Genomic DNA, 22,063 nt, shown 5'->3' on the forward strand with positions numbered 1-22,063 from the left:
ACATTTTTATTAAAATTGAAAGTTGTGATTTTCTTGCGATATTTGATTTTTTTAACGTTTAAAATGTATAAAAAAATTGCTTATCAGATTCTAATAAGGAATGTTGCAAAAAAATACGTTTTTTCTCGCATTTTCAACGACATTTTAGGGGTCATAAAAATGAAAATGAAATATCAACATCCCGGTACACTGGGGAGGTATTGATCCGGGGTAACATTATAAAATATCGATCCTGTTTAGAGAGCGGCATATTCCCGTCACACAAAAATTGGACAGTGACGTATAATAACTGTAAATCTCGCTCGGGACTTGTCTTACTACTTACAAATCCCGGTTGATCACGACCAGGATAAAGGACGAACGAGGAGCGAGGCATTATCGTGCTCTCTCTGTCGGATCCATACATTCTATAAGTGGGCACGAGGGGCGCGCGGGACGAGGGAGCGCGTGCAGCTCAGTCGCTCGCGAGCCAGTGCCAGGAGAGGTCGCGCCGCGCGTTTTTCTCACTTCGATCGGCATCACATGTAAAGTGCGATGGACGTGCTACCGAGCGGCAACTTGTTCCGCGAACTCCAGGACGTGACGGACACCGGCTACTTCGAGTGGAAGCTGTCCCTGGAAGACTACTGGCAACAGGTGAGTGCTGCGCGCTCCACAGCAAGTCGGCATGCTAAGCGAGCGGTTTGGCTGAGCGCAATTGTTAAACAATTCGAGTGACAGCATAAAATGGTTTCGCGCCTGCGTATAAGCAGCGGTCGATTTTCAGAATAAGCTGAAATCTCCGTTTACTTTAAGGCTCTGCGTTATATAAATCGTTTGAGTGGTTAACATTCCTTGTGCGGTTACGCCATGACTAAAAATAAAGTATGGAGAAGTTGAGCGCGGTGTTGTAGCGTCCAGGAACGTGAATCGCCGTTGTACGTGAGTTTTGAATAAGTTTCGTGGAAGGGCGCGAGTGCGTTTCTCGGAACTTGAGTAATGTGGCGGCTGATGTTGTTGTCCTGGACATTCACTCTCGACGGGAATCAATCGATATCACTCGGTTTCACTTTCCTCTGCTTTATTTTATTCAACGCCGCATTCCTTTGCCGCTATTTATAGTTTGTTTACGTTATTACTTGTGTTTTTGTTTTATTTTGTTTTTATGTTGATAACTGTGTATTTTTATCTGAGTTTGTTGCCATGTTATACGCCGGTCGCTCTCGATGCAACGCTATGCTTTGAAAAACTTTTTATAAGTTTTGAAACTACTTTTTTTACTTTATTTGTGTTTATTTATTGTGTTTTGGGATTGTATGACGGTTGCCAAGTAAAATGCCGGATACGCGAGCCGGTACCGCCTAGATAAAATATGTATTTTAATTTGTTATTTTCATGAGATTTGTAATGATATCCAGTTCATTAGACTCTGACTAGGCCAGTTTTCACTACATCAGTAATTTTTTAAAATTATGTAGGCAGGTACTCCAAAATTTAGTTAGCCACCTACCTACTTACCTACCTACAATTAGATACCAAAGGTCTCCCATGATTTACCTAATGCTAGGTACCTATTTTTCATTGTAGTGAATTAGGTATGTAGAGCTACTCCGATAACAATTTGACCAATTTGTAAGTAAAAACAAATCTACGTGGGTACAGCCAATCTGAATTAAGGACCTCCTCCTTCTTTAACCGACTTCTAAAAAGAGAGGAGGTTCTCAATTTGGATGTTTGTATCTTTTGGCAGTCGATTAAAAATGCATAGCAATTGCAAGAAATCGCGAATCGAAACATGACAGCATAATAATTTCTTAGAATTATGAAATAACTGTTATCTGTTTTATTATCTTTATTATGCTGGTATTCATCTTATCGTGTTTACGGTAAATGGGCTACATTTTGAGTGCATATCAATATTGAGTACCTACCTACTGACTCTCTGAGAAATCAATTATTACTTTACAATGTTCGTGGATTGTTCAAGAATGAATATTGCCCAATGAATAAAAAAAAAATCATACCTACCTATCTTATTTTTTTATTAAAATAAAAATTATATCCCATTATAGGTTTTGACCTGACTTTCGAAATATTGAACCTTTTGTAATAATAGTTAGTTAAAATAGAAACGAATGACCACATAAAGAAGCTAAATAATATTAGCACCCTACAGGAAGTTTTGAACGTTAATATGTTTACATATTACTCATCATCATCAGCAATAATGTTCTGTCGAACAACAAGCTCCATACATTACATTGTACGAACAGACAGCTTTACTATTTCAGCAAGTATGTATCGCCTTACGATGGCGATTGAGATAACCTTAAGAGAAGAGGCGGTTACAAATCACATTGGAATTTGCCAAATGGATCTTTTAAAATGGCAAATTCCATCACAGCCATTGCCATGTAGAGACATTCAAGTTCAATATTGTTTCTATAGGTACACTTAGAACAAACGAACATACAAACAGAGATAGAAAACGGCCGAATGCTGAAAAGTAACTTATTAAGAGCTGTTTAGAGATTATTCTGTCACTGAACTCACACTCGCCTAAATTGCTTGGGCAGAAAGATCTTTAAAAAAGACTCATAAGTAACGCTTCAGCATTTCGATGTATGAGTATTATTTCTAGACATTTTAGACGTAGAGATAAAAGTAAAAGAATTATCTGCAATTAAATAATTCTGCACCCTATCAAGGTGGGGTTAAAATGAGCATTCTCAACCTCATGTCAATGAAACGTATTCAAAATGCAAGAAATCCACAAATAAGGTTCGTCTGGACATTGAACTTTACTCGTTATAACTAACTAATTAATAAAACACACAATAACTGCACACTGCAAATATTCTATTGAAATATTTAAACATCGGTAAAAAAAATGTAACTGGCAGTTATTATGACTAGCCTTTCAATTTTCATGATATTTATTGTAAAAAATGTAACACCTTCAAATTATGGTCTGCGGTTGTTGCCAGGCTACAGCAAACAATTAAATAATGTGCTGAAAATACTATTATGCACCCTATATATTGACATAGAGTTGTCACACTTGGAACTGAACTTGGGCCATCAGTTTTCATAACTTAAAAACCTCTAGTAGACCAACATAAAAGGGTTCTGTCTTTGATGATTGCTCATGGAAAATCATTAAGTTAGGCAAAACTATTCGACAAAACATAAAAATAATGCACAGTGATTTTTTTCCCGCAAAAAAAGCATCAATGAAAAATGTTTTTGCACATAAACAAAGTAATCCGGCTAGCCGTGCAGTCATTAAAAGGCTTTTAATGGGAATTATTTAGCGACCGGTAATCGAACACAAATATTTTGTAATTAAATATTTTCCTTTCATCAAGTATAGTAATGAATTTATTTTCATCACGTTAGTTCATTACTCGCTGTTTAATTTGAACTGGCTGTTTAAACTGTAGGTCCCGGCTGTCATTTGAACAGCTTTGACAGTCGTCACTTGTTGTCAGAAGCCAATAAGTCTGACAACCAGTCTTATCAAAAGGTTGCTCGGGTAACTGGGTTGAGGAGGCCAGATAGGCAGTTGCACCTTGTAAATTACTGGTACTCAGCTGCATCTCTTTAGACTGGAAGACGACCCCAACGTAGTTCGGAAAAGGCTAGGCAGATGATGATGAGCTGTTTCACGAGGGTACATTTACGTCCATAGATAACTATTTTGAACAACCGAATAAAAAGTTATCTGTACCCGTATCGAGTTAAAACCGACAATATTATTTAAGGATTACGTTCGCGTTTAATCAAAGATATGAAATGAAATATTGCTCTGCATTGAAAAACGTTGATGTAAAATTGTAAAAGATTAAAAGAGCTAAAGAGGATTCTCTTTCAATGAAATAAAAACATATTGCAATGATTGGAATACCGCAGTATTAAAAGTCGGAATTTTAACTCGTTTATAAATATTATGATGTATTGTCTAGCCGGTAGCATGTCTGTGGTTCGAGCTCGGTTAGTGCCGGAAACATAACGTAAACACGGTTATTTTTAAACTAAGTTTATAGGTAAATAGTTAATGTATGCGCCGAGAGTTAGCTGCGGTCTTCACGCTGCGTTAACGTGGGGTCGGCAGAGTTCCAAGACCTTGAAGAAGCGCATTCAAAATGCTTCGAGTGTTTGTAAGTATTACACTAAATATAGTACTCTCCAAACTTTTAGTCGGCCGTTGTTTTGGACTCATAAAACTGCATAAAGATGAATTACACATAGTACGCACATTACTAACATCAAGTATTTAGCCGGGTATCAGAATTACTGAAAACTATGAATCAATTATCAAAAAAAAAGTTGCCAGCATCGGGTCAACTGTCAGCCGACTTTTAGTCTGCAGTGTGCATACTCTTACAGTAAAACTAGATATGGTAGATGTATTACAATCAGAACAATGTACCTAATATGCTGAAACAAGCAATAATTTGTAGAATCAATCAAATCAATCGAAGTAATATAAAATATACTGCGTTCATATTTAGAAGCATGTTTTCAGAGGGCACTTGTAGAATTTCGGGAAACACCGATTTCCCATCACCTACGTAATTTGTTCCCGAAAAAAGGTTTTTCATGGTAACATGAATTTTACGAGACGAGAAAGTAAGCTAAAATTCCTGTGAAACAGTTTTCATCTCATGAAAACAGTTTTAAACTTTTCAGCACGTGTGCATATTTGTCAACCCGATATTTGTAAATTATCCAGAGAATTGGAAAGACGGTTAAAATTAAGTGGAAAGGCAAACTGTAGTATACTTTAATATGTACAGAACTTGAAGTTTCTACCTAGCACTTTGCTTTGTAATGTTCATCAGCTAAGTAGTTTCTTCAAAGTCAAAGTCAATATTTTTATTACAAAGCAATCCTTGAAGAGTCTTACAAAGTCTAAGTAGAACTTTTCCAAGATATAAATTCCATTGTGGAAAACTAATAAGAAACTGCAAATTATATTCTTCACTTCAGTTATCGCTTTTTCCCTTGTCATTTTATAAAGTTATGATTCCGAATGATGTGGGTTTATTACGAGTTAATTGGCTTCAATAAAACCCAAATTATGAACTGTATTTGGTACCTACTAACTGCTCAAAAAAAAGCAAAAAAAGTGATTGTTTCACAACCAGGTGAGACTAGTAGTTGGCATAATATTCTACCAGCCACGCTAGAGGTCCTGAGTTCGATTCTCGCATGAACCAAAATATTTGTTTGATTTTGTTTGTTTTCCTATAAAGCGCAAAAAGAGACAATAAGTACGTAGGTATATCTGTTGTCTGATATACGTATCTACTTGTATACTCTATTTTCTAGTACCCATAGAAAAATCCTACGTTTGTAAGTTTGGGACGAGATGCCGTTGTATGAGGAATTATATGGATACCGCTTTAGATCAGGTGCATTCTACATGCATGAACAACTTAAAGAGACGCGTATTTTTAACCTAAGCGTAAACAAACTTACACTTTTAGGTTCACAAGTTAACAGTTTAACCACGGATCGGTTATTTGTTTTGTAAATACACTGCGGTGCATACATACATAGGTGGGAACGAAGAGAAACATAAAAACGGGTGCTGTTTTTGTTATGAAGTGTAAGGAAAAATTGGTAAATATTCTCTCTAAAACTCCTGAATAAGGTTTATAAAAACAGGAGTGAAGTAACTAACAAAATATGAAAAACCAAAAATAATCCACCAGTTTTTCACCTATCCGCTTTTAAAGATTAAATTTTTTCTCGAAAAAAAATTCGTGTAAATCCAAACCATAAAGTATGTATGCACAAACTTTTATCGAAATAATTTTCGTAGTTTATTTTTGAAAGAGGAACAAAAATCCGTCCATTCAGTCAGAACAAGTTAAGCGGATAACATATTAAATGGTAAAAGTAAGATCGGAAAGTCGAACAAAATATTTTTCATTTTGTTGCATGTTCCAAGTAGGTCCATGTTTTTTAAAAAAGAGGATTTTAATATGTTAAAGTTTTCTCAAAGCAAAGTGCAATCATATTAACTGAGTGCAATTTATTATAACGTTTGCACAAAGCAGTAATAATGCGATATAAACTCTACTTAGTCTTTCTACGTGGAATCTTGCAGACGTTCATTTTACTTTGTAAGATTAGGTATGTCATAACTTTTACTTTGTAGTAGAAAATATCTTACAGTAATAACATGGCTGCCCTTGAAGAAATACTGATATATGAGGACTTTTCGTACCTTAAGGTAGGTAAGGTACTTCTTGTGTGTGCTGTGCATCCAGGAAGATATTGTGTTTATAGCGAAGAATTATTGCCATCATAAACGAGAAGTTCCAGAATACAAATACAGTATTCACCCTTGAAACTATTAGGGTACAAGTTCAAGATAAACACAGACACCTGAAGCACCTATACATATACCCAATTACTCTAAGTAACAACAACAATGTTCGTAACACGTCACAACACCGCAATGATCTTGACCTCACCGAGAGAATTCCAACTATCTATCTAGAACAACTATTATATAACCTTAACCTGGGACCAATGTACACGTAATTCCAAATTGTATTCCGAGCTTCTAAAGCCAATGCTGATTTCCTAGAACTAAATACTACGGAATACTCGGAGCTTGAAATGTGTTAAACGTTTCCCTTTTAGTGTCAAATTGTTGGTAAATGGCTCATAGAGAGATGGAATTTCCGAGCAATTATCAAACTTAGGTACGATAAACTGCAGTGTTGAAATTTTGGTTTGCTATCAGTCCTAATAAAGTTTTAGTCGGCTGATACCTGATTGTTGTAATATGTCATTTCTAAGAGCGTGATCACACTATCGGCTGACTAAAAGTTTGGAGCCTACGACGGGTCTTATTGTCCAAATCGCTTTCGCAGTCCCCTTTCCATACCCCAATTAATTTGTTACCATCATAGCTTTTTTGCATTGAATTATAATCTATTATCAGCCAACAGCATTTATAAGCTCACCACTAATGAGACACTGAATCTATGACTTATCTCAAGAACTAGAGGTAGACTAGAGAAAAATTATTGCGGCGTTAGATATCCCATTTCTCGCAGAAGGCTTTAAAGAGGCTTATCCAAGCGGAACAATTCTCACGAGACGCGGGTGAATCCGCTGACTGAAGTCAGTGAAGCATATTTGAAATGCAGCACAGAAATTGTGCAAACGTCAAACTTTCTGATCTCAAAATGGTCACAATGACATGTTCCAACTTTAATCTCTTAACACATTTATGATATGACACAGAACTTGTGAACATGTTCGCAACTTTATAATTGTATTCGAGGCTGCATTGTTGGCAGAACTCTCTCCGGGTGAACTATTCTATCAGACTTCGTAACTACTTCTATTTCAAACTGATTTCAGTTTAAAGCGTCAAAAATGTAGATGAGATTCTACTGTTTTACAATATGAGGACTCGAACTCCACGTGGTTGAACATGGAGCCGATATTGGCAAATTGGAGCTTTACACAGAACCTTATTGAAACCGCAGTCTGTCTAGGCATGTGTTTGTTAGAGGGAGTCTAACTTCGTGGTAGCCTTTTGGTAGCTGTAAATCAAGATTCAATATAGCTAATAGGATGCCTGATGAAATGACCTCATGGCTTCGATGAGGCTCTATAGCAGTTGCTGTCTGATTTAAAGAGCCTTTAAAACTAATTGTTTTTAGGCTTACGTGACTCGTACACATATTTATGAACATTTAGGATTCGCGCGATTCGGACGGCCAGACTTAAGATGACTCGAGTAATGGTTTAGTAGATACAGGAATTGTGCCCTTATAATAACGTCACAAAAGCTCTTAATAATAATTGTCACAATAAATGGGTTTAGTAGCCAAGCAATGGCTCAAAAGAATCTAAAAGCAAAATTACCCGAGATGCAAAACAGTACAGAACGAAGCATAAAGTTAGGAAACGATCGATATTTATATAGCTACATACACAGCTTGTTTGATTTTATTCGTGTCAACGAATCAGGTCGGGTAAACGTACTTCCACTTTATTGCTGCGAACACAGTCTCTGCCCAGTTATGTGCAGTAAATAGCTAATGCTAGGTAAAAGTGTTATTTTGTTACTTGTAGACAAGCACAAAAAATAACAGGAGATAGTAATGGAATACAACTCAGTAAAAAATATTCCTTCTTTTTTTGGGAGAATTATCTGATTTAGTCCACATTAAAATACCATAATTAAAGTTGGACGGCACAAAAATGATCTTTCTTAACCCGTTGACATGTCAGAGGGCAGATATACGCAAGACAGAATTGTTTTTCTATTGTTTTATAATTGGCGTCATACAAGCGGTTAATTCATTTCTAGGCCAAGAACAAACGCGTCAATTTTGATGTCTTAAAAAACTCAACGATGCGGTGTCATAAATATTAGAACGGCAGGTACACAAGACAGAACATTCTCTTGTTTTATCATTGTATTTTAAACGGGCGTTACTGCGGTTGCAATAGGATTCCCACTACTCTTATGCGAGAAACAAATATTGATGTATATTTTCCCACTTTTGAGGGAGGATTTTAAAAAAAATGCTACCATGCTGTGCGTGTGTATCTAGGGCGAATATGGATGTTGGCCCAAGATAAATTTACTTTTACAGTTGGAAACGATGTTTCGTAGTGGTAGATTTTTGGGTCAAAAATTGTTCTAACAGATATATAACACCGATAAAAAATCTTTACGATACCATACCAATCAGTCATTTTCATGAAATGTTGTTTAATCACAATTCAGTTGGTGATAAGTGTTTCAAAGGGCACCTTGAAGCTCGGTGTACTAAGCTGAATATCATAGATTGAAAAAGTCATAGGTATTTTTTTGATTTGAATTGATTATGATTTAACCCAAAGATCCATAAGCTAGTTAAGTGGTCAACAAGACACTTAAACCACAAATTACTTAATAGTTACTACGTAAATTAAACCAAGATTCAAATCTAAGAAAAACAAGACCTCTACGCAAACCTAAAGAAAAGAAGAAAGAAAGATATAACACGCATACAATCAGAATACATCTTCAAAAGAAAGCAATTCACTACAACGAAAAAAACCTTATGTCATTCACGTTCCGCCGAAACGCTATGATTAAATAATAAATAGAAACTCGCACAATCAGCTGATCGCTCCTATCTCTCTGATAAGAGCTGATAACGGTGAATATTTCAGAGATAACAGTTAGCGTAGGTGTTTTATCAAACTGTGTTATATCAATAACAAATAACAATAAACTCGAATGATGGACAGGTATGGTGGTTACGAGTTAGTGCTCGATAGTCGATTGTGTTTTGTTTGGTAGAATCTAGAATGTTATTGTGATCGAAAACCGTGTCACTAATTGTAGATATCGGTTGATTAGTTAGCCTGCAGTTTATTCGATAGGAAAATGAATTTCTAATAAAGCAGTGGATGTGTATTCTTAAAATCATACTGAGAAGTGTGTGTGTGTGTTTTATTATTTCAATTCAATAACAGTGCAAGAAAATAAGTAATTTTATTATAAATAGTAAAAATTGTTTACGTTCTTGGTATTATTATTTTCCGTGCTTAGCAAAGGAAATAAAAAAAATTGTTTTGTTTTGAACAATACAGTTTTACTCTCATTGGATGTTAATTAATTGTCAAGGATTTACTTAAAATGTTTGTTGCAGTCAGTACATCTGTATTTAAAAACTCACACTGACTGACTGACTTCATTTAAATAAACCCAAAAATATTTACAATGGCGTAACACATTGATATCTTTGATCATGTAGGTACATATTTGTGAAAAACATATGGTATTGTGTGAAACCGGTAAAATGGAGGGCTGCTTGCATCATCAGGGTCAAATATTGCCGCGGCGATGTGTCAAAGTTGCGAAAAAGATCATGTTACTGTATATATGTATTATTATGTATGAACATTCTGAATAATGTCTCTTTTTATTGTAGGAAAAGTTTGCAAAAACTAGGAAAAAAATGGCAAAATACTGTTTCTAAAAAACTGTTAGGAAAAACATGTTCGCAGAAGTTGAATGCTGTATACAGGATGAAAAATGATATGCAAAATAAAATGCGTATAATGGAGTAACAATTTTACTGAAACTAGTGCAGAGTAAAGTAAGTAAAATACAGTAACATAATAAAGTTCCTTTTTATTACAAAATATAAAATGTTTGTGATGAAAAGGCGCTGTTTTGTAAAAGGTTGGATATAACAGAATAAAGTGTCGTTTTGCGAGACTATAGGTCATAGTTAACGTTGTTGCCTCAAAGGAAAATGAGTTTAAATCGTGTTTTGCCTTGTTTAACTGTGATTTTTACTGTTATTGTAGAATAAAAAGTTGGTTCGTCATCACTATTAAACCTCGAATTTTTGCTATTTTGGTATTGGTAAGATAATGCGATTTTTTTCGGGACTCTGAAAAACTTATATCGATTATGATCATTCCAAGTATATTTATAAATAAAGAAAAAAAAAAAACTAGATTTAACAATTTTGAAATCTATACAGTTTTAATAAACTTCATCTAATCAAAACTTCATGACAAAAATATTAGTCTTCGTATGTAGTTTAAATTAATGTAACAGGAATAAAACTATAATACAAATTAATAACACTGTCCTTTTCAAACCAAACCTAGATTAATTTAACGTGTTTTTTATTGTACTTACATCCCTATTATTGTTTTATTTTTTCCTGTGTATAACGTAGTTTACCTTATATTTTGCGGTATGGAATAAATAGAAAAATATTTCTACCACCTATTAAACTCAAATTATAAATGCGAGAGTGGACTTCTATATTAAGTTTTCACGCTAAAATATTAAAGGACAGAATCTAGCTCCACATTAAGATAAAATTAGCCATAAACCGTTATGTGAAAACGCAGTAAATAGACTTACTGTGGGTCAACACTAATGACCTACCGCGCTATTATTAGATAATGACTCAGTACACTATTATGTACGATGCTGTATATAATATAATTATAATCAAACTAATAAGCCTGTGTTCGCTTCTTAGCCATCAGGAAATGCCCTCGATAGTACAGATCTTTATGAGTCACGCTTGTATATACATATATATGTATTTACATGATACATACATAGATGGATGGTTTACTTTACATAACTATTTTGTTTGTTATCTGTACTGTCGAACGTTGTGATATTAAATATCATCACGCTTGCTCTCTTGAAGGATAGGATAAAATATAGCTATTCCCAGCGATTTTGCCACATCCCGAGGGAACTACTTCCCGCACCAGGCTAAAAAGTATATATGCTTCTTAGACTCTAGAGTAAACAATCTGTATACAACATTCCATTTAAAAATGATTTCAGTAATTTTCGCTTGAAAGCGCAAGTGACAAACCGACATACTTAAGCAAAGAGAGTAAGAATATTATTCTACTTAAAACAAGAATAACAATGTTTATTCTGTTTCGCAGTAAGACTACAATGCCTCAAAAATAAGAAGATTTACCTACCTGACAAATCACGGGCGAAGGCTTAAAGTTTAAGTCACAAAATAAAATAAGAACCAAGTTTCTCTCGGTGTATTTTCCAGTAAAGAAAATACATTAAATTTTATCGGAGCAGAGCAAAACAATGCACCAGTTTTTATTTGTTCGAGACACCAATAAGTAGCTTTAAGTAGTACTTAAGAACACCTACCATACCGTTTGTTTGAGTTCAACTAGGTATTATTTTTGTGCTATTTTTCAGTCTAAGTTGTCTACATTTACAAGGCTAGTTAGAAACAAGGCTGAACTGAGAAGGTTAGAGAAAAAATCTGCTAAAACTATGCATAATTATATTTTAGAGACGATTGTTTTTGTTTTTGACTTAATAATTGAATCGATTTCCTTATTATTCTATTTTAGTAATTCCTTTATTTCTGGGAAACTGCACTATCACCGCAGGGCATAGGATATATTTTATCCGCGTACGGGAAATAGTTTCCACGGGCCGCGGAAGAAACTTCGGGAATCAGATAGTGATTCAATACTCTTAAGACACCCTAATTAGAGAGTAAATCATTTAATTTTAATTCAAGCATGTACTTATAAAAATATTAAACCGTATTCATTACAAAAGACTTCAATAAAAAAAGAAAAAGAAAATGTATTTCCAATAGACATTCATAATGGTCGGCTTACATTTCCATCATGAGCTTCAGGTACGTAATAAGCTGCTATGGGTAATAAGCTGTTGTCTATGATAGGCTAATGGGTTCCGTACCTGTTATTATGGATTTACTGTCAGGTTAATCGACGAATTAAACATCTACTTTTTCCTTTTTTTTGTATCGGTTGTTTTATTTTAAGACTGTTGTAGTCGATTTGAGAGATTGTTCGAAAGAGTTAAGTAGATTGCAAACTTTTTGTCTAATAAGGCTCTTTGATTAGAATGGAGTACCTATGGTTGTACGCATTAGTGAAGCGATTTCGAATATCGGATCTGTTAAAAAAATTTTTGATGGCATTTAGGCCAGAATTATTGTCTAAACCCGAGGCTCCGGCCACTTCAGTCATGCTTTGCGACAACTAGAGCAACTGTTTACCTACGCGAACCAATTATAGTAACAAACAGTTTATTAGACTCATTTTCCCACTAGTTAACAAGGATAAATATGATCTAAATATAATTGTAAGCTAATATTATTAACTACTGAAACCAAATGTGTAATTTGAGAGGACATAGTAAAATCTTATCAGTAGGTGAATTCATTTGGAACATTGATAGTAAGCATAATTATTATTTATAGTCATTAATGTCAACTGGTTTTGTTCAAAAACTTTTTTTTATAAGAACCAATCATATACCTAAGGATATTTTGACTTTGCTTAAAATCACAACCCTATTAACAAAATGAAACTCATTCAATGAAAGACGCGTTTTTCATACAAAAATAAAATACTCTAATGTTATTTATATACAAAATAGTATATGAGTCAGCTACACTGATTCACTGTTCGCGCATGTACAAGATAAACATACTATGTACATATGTATGTATAGGTATATATCCTGCACAATGTCAAATAAAGGATGAGCACGTTTGTGAACTGTATATCTTTTGTGATATGCTTGTATCGATTTATTGGTACCTATTTTACCAATATTAATTATTAGTAAAAGAGTTTTTTAGGCACGTCTTAAAATGGATTGATTTTGCATTTAAATTGTCTAAAACTACAAAACTACTAAATTGACACACTAGACAGTACGAATGTATACCTATTGCATGTTTGTAAGATCCATAACCACTTTTCTGAACAGCATAGATAATATCGCAAACATTTTTAGTAAAATACTGCTATCATAATAGCTATAAACTATAGCATTTCCTGACCTAATTCTCAAAATCCAACATCAATTAAATATTGCATAACAAACTGCGTATAAAAAAACTCGAGTGTATCAGAGAGAACATCTACCAGTGAGTCTAGAGTGGCTGGTCCATCACTCGAAGCCGAATTAACCTATTTCCTCTTCCGTGCGTTATGAATGCAACGAGCACCACACCACAGAGTAGCTGAAACAGTATGCCAATATCTTAAAACTGATCGTTTTTCATGAGCGTACTGTCATAATCCCGGTACCGATGTAAAAGTTCGATCATACTATCAGACGACTAAGTAAATGAAAATAAAATAAACTGGAATACTGTACTTATAAAGTGAAATAATTTATCTATTCTAATTAAAAACAATATTACTTATGTTTTATTAACAGATTTGTTTGTAATCATCAATACAAGTCAGGCGTTAATCAATTAAATAAATTATTTATTTGTCTTTATTTATTTTGTAAATCATTTGATACGATTGACACAGTTAACGCGTTTGTCCCAGTAAATGTCAAAGATTGTCTCCATTGAAGTCGTAGTTTACAGATGCATGGAATGTACCAGTAAACAAAGTTGTACTACTGTGTGATTGTAGTCTGTGGCGGAGTATAAACAATCGACGCAGTTGATTATAGTCTCCCTTTCAACGTGAGTTCGCTTTCATATGCATACTGCATCGTACATACAATGTACATTTTTTAAATTCTGTACCTGTACTAATAATAAAAAGGATTTTTTTTGTTTGTTTGTACTTTAAAGGTTCCGAAACTAGCGAAACCGATTTGCAAAATTCTGCCACAGTTAGGAAGCTAGACTATTCCGGTAACGTTAGTTAGTAACGTTAGTCTACGGAAGAAATTTCCCCGGGAAGGGTACGAAACCGTGAGGAACCAGCGGATATGAAATAACAACTTTCCGATTATTAAAATAAAAACGAAATAAAATGGCTACTCACACACCGTTTATGCCAAATGAAAGTCAAAATCAAACTCAAATACAATATTCAAAAAATATTGCAATAATAAAAATGGGTTCGATTGGAAAATAGTTAATAACCCAAAAAAAACCTCTCGGACTATGATTAAGCTACAGAATAAATTGAACGTAAACAAAACGTTTTTTATGTATATCATAACGTTTGTCCAATTTGTTGAAAAAAATTGGAAACGTTACAAAACGAAATTGTGGAATCATGGAATGAACGGTCAAGTGAGTGTCGTTACACTGCATTCATTGCCGGTAGGGTTCCTAAGTCATCTGCATTTTGGTTAATTATTCTGAACACAATTACCTTATTTCTACTTGTTTATTAAAGAGTTGTTTGTACTCTAAAGGCTCCGAAACTACTGAACCGGTTGAAAATCTTACTGTTAAATAGCCAGAGTCTTCCCCAGTAACATAGGCACAGTTTAGTTTCCACTAGTTCTAGGTCCCACGAGACACGAATAAACCCGAGGGAAAACGGCTAGTGTTTTAAAATTTGCCATAAAAAACAGATTTCAGAGTTGCTTTTCGAACATGGTCGCAAAACCAAACCTTTTGAGCAGAAAAACTGTCAAAACACGAAAAAGTCTTTCGACACGAAAAAGTTACACCGCGGAACTCTAAAAAGGGAATAATTCGTTAGCCCGCTGACGGATGTTTTTATACGATTTTTATTTACTCTGACTTTGAGTGTTTTCACAAACATGACTGCGGTACGTGTGAATTATTCTGTATATTTAAAATCTGGCTGAAAACACCGTTGCATTTGACTATTATGTGAAATGGCGGAGTTTTAGAGCTCAGTGTTCATTCGTGAATATCGAAACATGAACGAATTTTAAAATAGGATTAGTGTATTCGACTTTTAATAGTCATCAATATAGCAAATATTTTTTTGATGGCGCTTGCTAGTTTTGTTAGTTTTTAGAGAACATGCCATGTAGAAAATTGTAGTTAATAAAAATAAGACCCACCCAAAACAAAAATGTGAAAGACTGCCAAGTTCGATAATATGGGAATGCTTCGCCTATAAAAGAAGTGAGATCTGAATAAGTACCAAGTTCCATACACATACCTCAGTTAAAAATAGTTACTTTTTAATGATGTTACTTGGCAAGTTTTCATACACCTTGTTATAAACCTACTAAACGCAATGAATCAAGTATTTAATTTTCTATTAAAACTTGCCAAGTAATCATCATTAAAAAGTAACTATTTTTAACTGAGGTATGTGTATGGAACTTGGTACTTATTCAGATCTCACTTCTTTTATAGGCGAAGCATTCCCATATTATCGAACTTGGCAGTCTTTCACATTTTTGTTTTGGGTGGGATTTCATTTATTTTTGTAAGGTTGTTTATTTTATTTTTTTCTTATGATGAAGTTAGTTGAAGAAATGTCTCATTAAACTATCTTTTAGATTTTTTAATATGCACTATGTTTCTTACAAAGAAATGAACTATATTAACTATGACTAGATTTACCAACTGACTGACATGACATGTTATCATATATTATGTTCGTGGATCAAAGTTACACATTCGTTATTTTCGAAAGTGATTCACACTTGGCCGTTTTCAGATTTTTACTTTACTTTGACTAAATTCAAACCTTTGTACCATTCGAAGCTATATTATATAAATATAGATAAATTTAGTTCGTTTTAGTTCCTTAGGGGTATAAATTTACACCGGGTATAAAACACCTTCATTATTTTGAAACCGACTCACACTTGGCCATTTTCAGATTTTTCCCTTTACCTTGACATAAAGACCTACCTCCATGCCAAATTTCAAGTCAATACGACCATTGGAAGTGGTCTAGGTTTTTGATGAGTGAGTCAGTGAATCAGTGAATCAGTGAATAAGTCAGTGAGTGTATAGTAAAAATAGCGATTTTCTGACGTCAATATCTCAAGACCTACAATAGGTATATTAATGAAATTTTGTATTTTAGATAAGTGAGGGGGTCTCAACAGATACTAGAAATTTGATATGCGTAAATAAAATAGATTTTGAGTTACAGGGGGGTCAAATTTGGCCCAAAATGGTTCGTGTAATATAACCCACGGCCGGTGTGTCGCCTTTTTTGCTCGAACTTGGCGGACACACTGCCGTGTGTCTAGATTGTTGAAATAGGAATGAATGAGACAAGATCGGTGACGAATGGATATGAGAAGAATTTGTATTTTTACCCAACTGCTAAAAACAGTGGTTTATATTCATAATCAAAAATCACTACAACTATGTATTACTCACACACTACATGAATTATTAAAACAATTTGTAAAAACAATCAGTCATTTTTTTTCTTTTAAATCCATACAAAAATTATGTTATAGATTGTTTTTATCATTCCACTAGTTTTACTCGTAACATACAAATCTTTCCTCTCATACCAGTCTAGATATAGATAACATATTGAAACCATTCGTAAATCCCACAACTGTTAGAGATTAAGCCCCATAAAGGACAGAACATTGTCTATGTGTGAGTAACACCATGCGGGCGTCACGTAATCAGGATTGCCGACCCCTCTGACCGTTGTGTTACACGATTAAGAGTAGGTATGCATTGTCGGTAATGGGAGGCTATGGGAATAGACTAACATATAGAGTATGTTTTAAGAATATGTTGGTTATTGATAAGAAAAGCTGTTAGGTTTTGTTCTCAAACACAGATCTTCATGTACGTTTGTTAAGTTGAAGGTAGTTTTGTGCGGAAAATAGTTCCCTTAAGGTAGTGGGTGAAACTGTAACGTACTAGTTTAGAATCAATGGGAACTTGAATAAAATGCCTAAATTGACTTCAATGGATTGTATAAATGTTTTTGAAGATTTACCAAGTAGGCAGGACTTACATCTTACTCTCAAAAAGTGTAAAGTGTAGTAATGTGGTTACTAATGTCAAAAATTATATTTAAAAATCATAAAGCCCGACTCGGATAAAAAAAGATACAAACAAGTTGAACATATCGCAGAAATCTAAACCAAATAAATAGTTTTTTCACATTATACAATATTAGATTAGTAGGAAGTGCTTACACAAACACAAAAAACATATATTGGAATAGGATTGAACACAAACACATGTACAGGAAAAAGCTTTTAATACACAACACATTCCTATGCATCGTTGTTCAAAGATAAAAAAGGTAAAGATAAATAAAGAATGTATTTGAAAAAAGGAACAATTGTGCAATTGTTCATGTTCTGAACATTGCAAAGCTGTCGGCAATTCTGCATTGGTTAATACTTTATCAAATGGAATTGACTTTTATTTTATCTTTTATCTTTTCTCCGCTATGCAAAATGCACGATGAATTACTGTAGCTCAGTTTAATAATGCTTGTAAAATAAAATAATTATTAAGTTTACATTTAATTTGGTTAAGTAATTGATTGAAAGTTGATACTATTAAACTGTTTATCAGTGAAAATTAAGTGCATAAATAATTATGGCTGCTTAAAATAAATCACATAAAATGAAAGCGATCGTGTATTTTGAAAGTTTTAATATATTCTTTAACAGAATATTAAGTTAAGGATTACAAATAATTGCCAAGACAGATACAGATACAGACAGATAAATAAAAAAAACGAGAAGCCTCAATTCGGTAATTCCATATTAAATTGTCATCTTTTACCTAGCATATTCTACATTCTATACTCAAAAGATCTTTCAAAGAGAATTCGTCTATCTAACCCTACAATGCGAAGCGAGCTCGAATGCTCGAATCGAACGAATCAATACATTTAACGCTCTTTCGAAGTCCGCCATAAATAATTTCGTATTGAAAGATCGTAGCTCTCCGTCTACTTTCATATTAATGATAGTCGGCGAGATTTTAGGCTACTATGCACGTTTAAAGATAATCTATACAGTCAATTGCAGTCGAATTATACAGGGTGTGTCGTTCACAATCACATTAAATCCTATCGCATATACTTTATGATATTCTATGGCGAATTGTTAAAAAAATAACCTAATCCATTCAGTGGTTTAACCAAAGGAGTCATTTTTCGTTTTTATAATTTACAACATCATGTGTAAACCAGAGATAAAGTTAAGAGTATCGGATGTTTTGATCAGTTGACAGCTGTCAGTTTTCAATGGAGAATTTCAGTTGTTTGTAATGATTGACTTTTATATGGTGTTCTAATTTTCGCACATTTTTATTCGATTTACTTTGTTTGAAAAAAACATTTTTTATTTTTACGTATTTTTCTTTTTTCTTTGTGTTAATCGACATATATCAACAAGTATATTAACGCATTTAATTTAATGTGATTGTGAACGACACACCCGATATATTATGATCAAGATTATGAAGCATTTTGATACGAAATTATTAATCAAAAATTGGTTCGGCTAAAAATAGGCCAGGATTTACGGTGACATCATAGTCGATAATCCATTTATTGTCTAACATTTTTCTTTATCCGAAATAGATATCAATTTATGTTTGTGACATCCAATACTAAAAATACCGCTCGATCTTTTCCACGTTTACCACCAATTTTCTCCTGACAATCGGTAGCCGCACGAAATAGAACAACCTTTGTGGAATACGATACTACAGAGCAATGGTCGAATAGACAGGAATGTACAATGTACGCTCTAATATTAAGGTCGACGAGCAATGTCGCTACTCGTATTGATAGTTGTCACGCTACTGCCTGAATGTATGCATGTACTGTTGGACATATCATACATATTATATGCATGCATGTATCTTAATTTTTAATGGAAGACGTAACTTCGTGAGTCAAAAAGACAATACAAGACTTGGGCTATACAAGACAGCTGAAAGTCGACATACAATACTTTCTGAGTATGTCTTGGACAATGACTGATTAAAAGATGAACAAAAACATCTCGAGGAAACCTGGACTATAAAGTCCGAAATCACCAACCCACATTGAACGAGCATGGTGATTAACGCACAATTCTCCTCTCTCTGTGCCCAGCAGTGGGACGATAAAAAAGCCGATTATGATAAGAGTCGTTCTAAGTTGGCACAGAAGCCCAAGATTGAACAACTCTCGTTAAATAACAGAAAGCAGCAAATAATGTGACAAAATAATAAGTCCAAGGCCGATTTCGGCCACGGCGGCAGTTCTCATATAAGACCCGGCTGCGCAGGACATATTATAGTGTACAAGCATTTGCGCAGACACAGATGCACTCACTATTCCTCCACTCACATAGCCCGATAAGACGGTAATCCGACACGACCGGAGAGAGATCAGGCGCAGGACCGACATTAACCTGCTCTCCAATGCGCGGTTGAATCAATCATCAACTTCCAGACTGCGGGTTGCTTTGAAAGTTTATAAAACCCACAAAGTGATTTCGGCCCAAATCGGGAATCGAATCCGAGACCTCAGACAGACACACTAGACCAACGAGGCAGTGACATATCTCTTTTCATACCAATGACGGGTCTATCTATTGATACAGCAGTCTATGTTCAGCATGCATGTCCAATGCACTGTTCATGGGACCGTGACCTGCTTTTTTCAAACTGTGAGAGATTGACTCTCATATGGAATAGACGGTTCTTTCTATCGAAGTTTATTGAATTGCAAACGATTGTGCTGACCTAAATCCGATTGATGTATTCCAAACTGCGGAATGTATAAACTATTGTTTGTTTTCAATTTTAGCGTGGGATCAGTTTCGGTGATATCTTTTTTTGTTATTACAAAAAAGTTGAAAAAAAAAAACATTTGACGCATGATTAAAAAAAGTCGAAATCAAACTTTTTTTTTGTAATGTACGTTTTTTACATAACTTGAGTACTTGTATATTTATTTTCGCATTAAATCAGCCATACATATGCTTGCTTATAAGACTTACGTTTAAATTACCTTTAAGTTACCAATTCACATACATACACATATAGAGATATGTTCAAGAATTATTAAAATAAACCTTAGTCATTTCTGTGTTGGCATTTTGCAATATTCTGACTCATCGTACCTGCGAAGGTTTGCAAGAATCATTATGTTTTGTGTTAAGATTCCAAAATGTACGTCAAAAGACTCCTTTGTTCCGTACATTAATTATTATCTTCGGTTATTTTGTGCCTCTGCGATTAAATAACCCTTTTTATGTTCTCTTACGGCCGTTCCCAATATCTATCTATTTACTACTGAAGATAGAATTTTTACATAGACCCGGAAGAGAAATGTCAACTTCCTATCTCTAGTAAGCAAAATAAAAGATAGGTAGAGTATTGGGATTGGCCGTTAATGAGGGCATTTGAATAATGTAGATATTTCTGCAATGCGAAAGTGTGTGTGTCAAAGCTATGCCATAATCTTCCACTATAAAAGTTTAATTTAGTTTAACTATTCATATTCATTAGTATAAAGGGTTTTTATGATCAGAAAAATTCATCGTCTACTGATTCAAGAAAAATTGCGAAATTCAGGTTTTGCCTACAGCAGCAATCCCCACATTTTTGAGAAACAATACCGTCCAATAGCAGACTATAATTATTTTCATATCACATACGAAAAAAATACTAGTTATTTTTAAATAAATCTGAAACACACGCCGCGACTAAGATATAAAAAATTCAAACCACGGCCTTCTAATCGCTAACACGTCTGACAGCACCTGACTATAGCTAATTACCTGTCTAGTTATTTATTTATTCATTGACTAAATAATGTTTCTTTTTATGCAGGTAAGCAACGGGTCACTCGGCTGAGGGTAAGCTAATCTTTGCATGTTTTTGTTGTGTTAAGAATTTTGGGCACACTGTTTTTTGAGGACAGTGTGACCAGAGTATTTTGAGTGTTTGAAATGTGTAGTTGTGTTTGTGAACCTGTATTATTGCCGTTCCCAATATTCTGTCTATCTGTTGATTTAAATACCAGAGGTAAAATTTTCAAAAGATCCGCAAAAAAGTAACGTCAAATTCACGCAAAGCGTAAGCAAAAACAGATTGAATATTGGTGTGATTTGGAAAAACGCATTTTTGATTACACCGAACAGATTTCAGCAATATTGCCAATTTATATTTAGCACATATAAAAATGCCATTCATAGTGTTATATTTGCACTACGCTGTAATCGATCGGCAAACAACTGTCGAACTATTAATAGCACTTACTAGGACACCACTAATTTCGCAGAAATATACAACTGCAATTACAGTCCACATATTGGATTCAGTTTCAAGTATTTACCTTTGGTCTTATCGACCGTTGCCTGAAGTTGGTCAACTTAAACCTAAGTTGTAGGTAACTTGTAGCTAACTTGACAGCTGCATTGATTTGTGAACACTCGCACTGTCTGTTTCGCTGGCAATTCATGAATACTATATAATTATGGATTTAACCTACTTCGGGAATAAGGTCAGTTTGCAGTGATTTGTTGTCTTGAAAATAATATTAGGTAAATACATTGTTAGTGACATAATCACGCACATAATACACACATCAACATATAAAAACTATTTTTAAACAAAAATAGACTAAAAAACTATATTTGACATAAGTATCATATTTTTGACAATACATCAAAACCAATCTATTAAATTACGAGAATATCATCCATTTTTATTTGGAAATCTGTAATCTAACGAGAATAACATCGAGCATAAAGTTCGGTCAATTTTTGGCCAAATCAATCCTGGCTGGAACGATTTCGTTGCTTCGCAATCAAATTTAGACGTTAAACCTACGACTTATAGTCTAAAATCAGTTGGATCTGCTT

The 22,063-nt window shown here is 34.2% G+C and overlaps 1 protein-coding gene across 3 annotated transcripts in view; it reads left to right on the forward strand.

Moving 5' to 3' along the window:
- Nucleotides 1–428: 428 nt before the first annotated feature.
- Nucleotides 429–22,063, forward strand: part of LOC110376548 (Krueppel-like factor luna) — a 128,324-nt gene continuing 106,689 nt past the window's right edge. The window contains exon 1 of one of the 3 annotated variants that reach the window (XM_021335043.3): nt 429–636. In XM_021335043.3, the coding sequence (XP_021190718.1) occupies nt 535–636 (102 nt within the window). In that variant the 5' untranslated portion in view covers nt 429–534. The remainder of the gene's footprint in view (nt 637–22,063) is intronic. The other 2 variants (XM_021335044.3, XM_064043469.1) reach the window with 2 other exon arrangements.

This window comes from Helicoverpa armigera, chromosome 1 (assembly GCF_030705265.1).
Source record: "Helicoverpa armigera isolate CAAS_96S chromosome 1, ASM3070526v1, whole genome shotgun sequence".
Taxonomy (NCBI): domain Eukaryota; kingdom Metazoa; phylum Arthropoda; class Insecta; order Lepidoptera; family Noctuidae; genus Helicoverpa; species Helicoverpa armigera.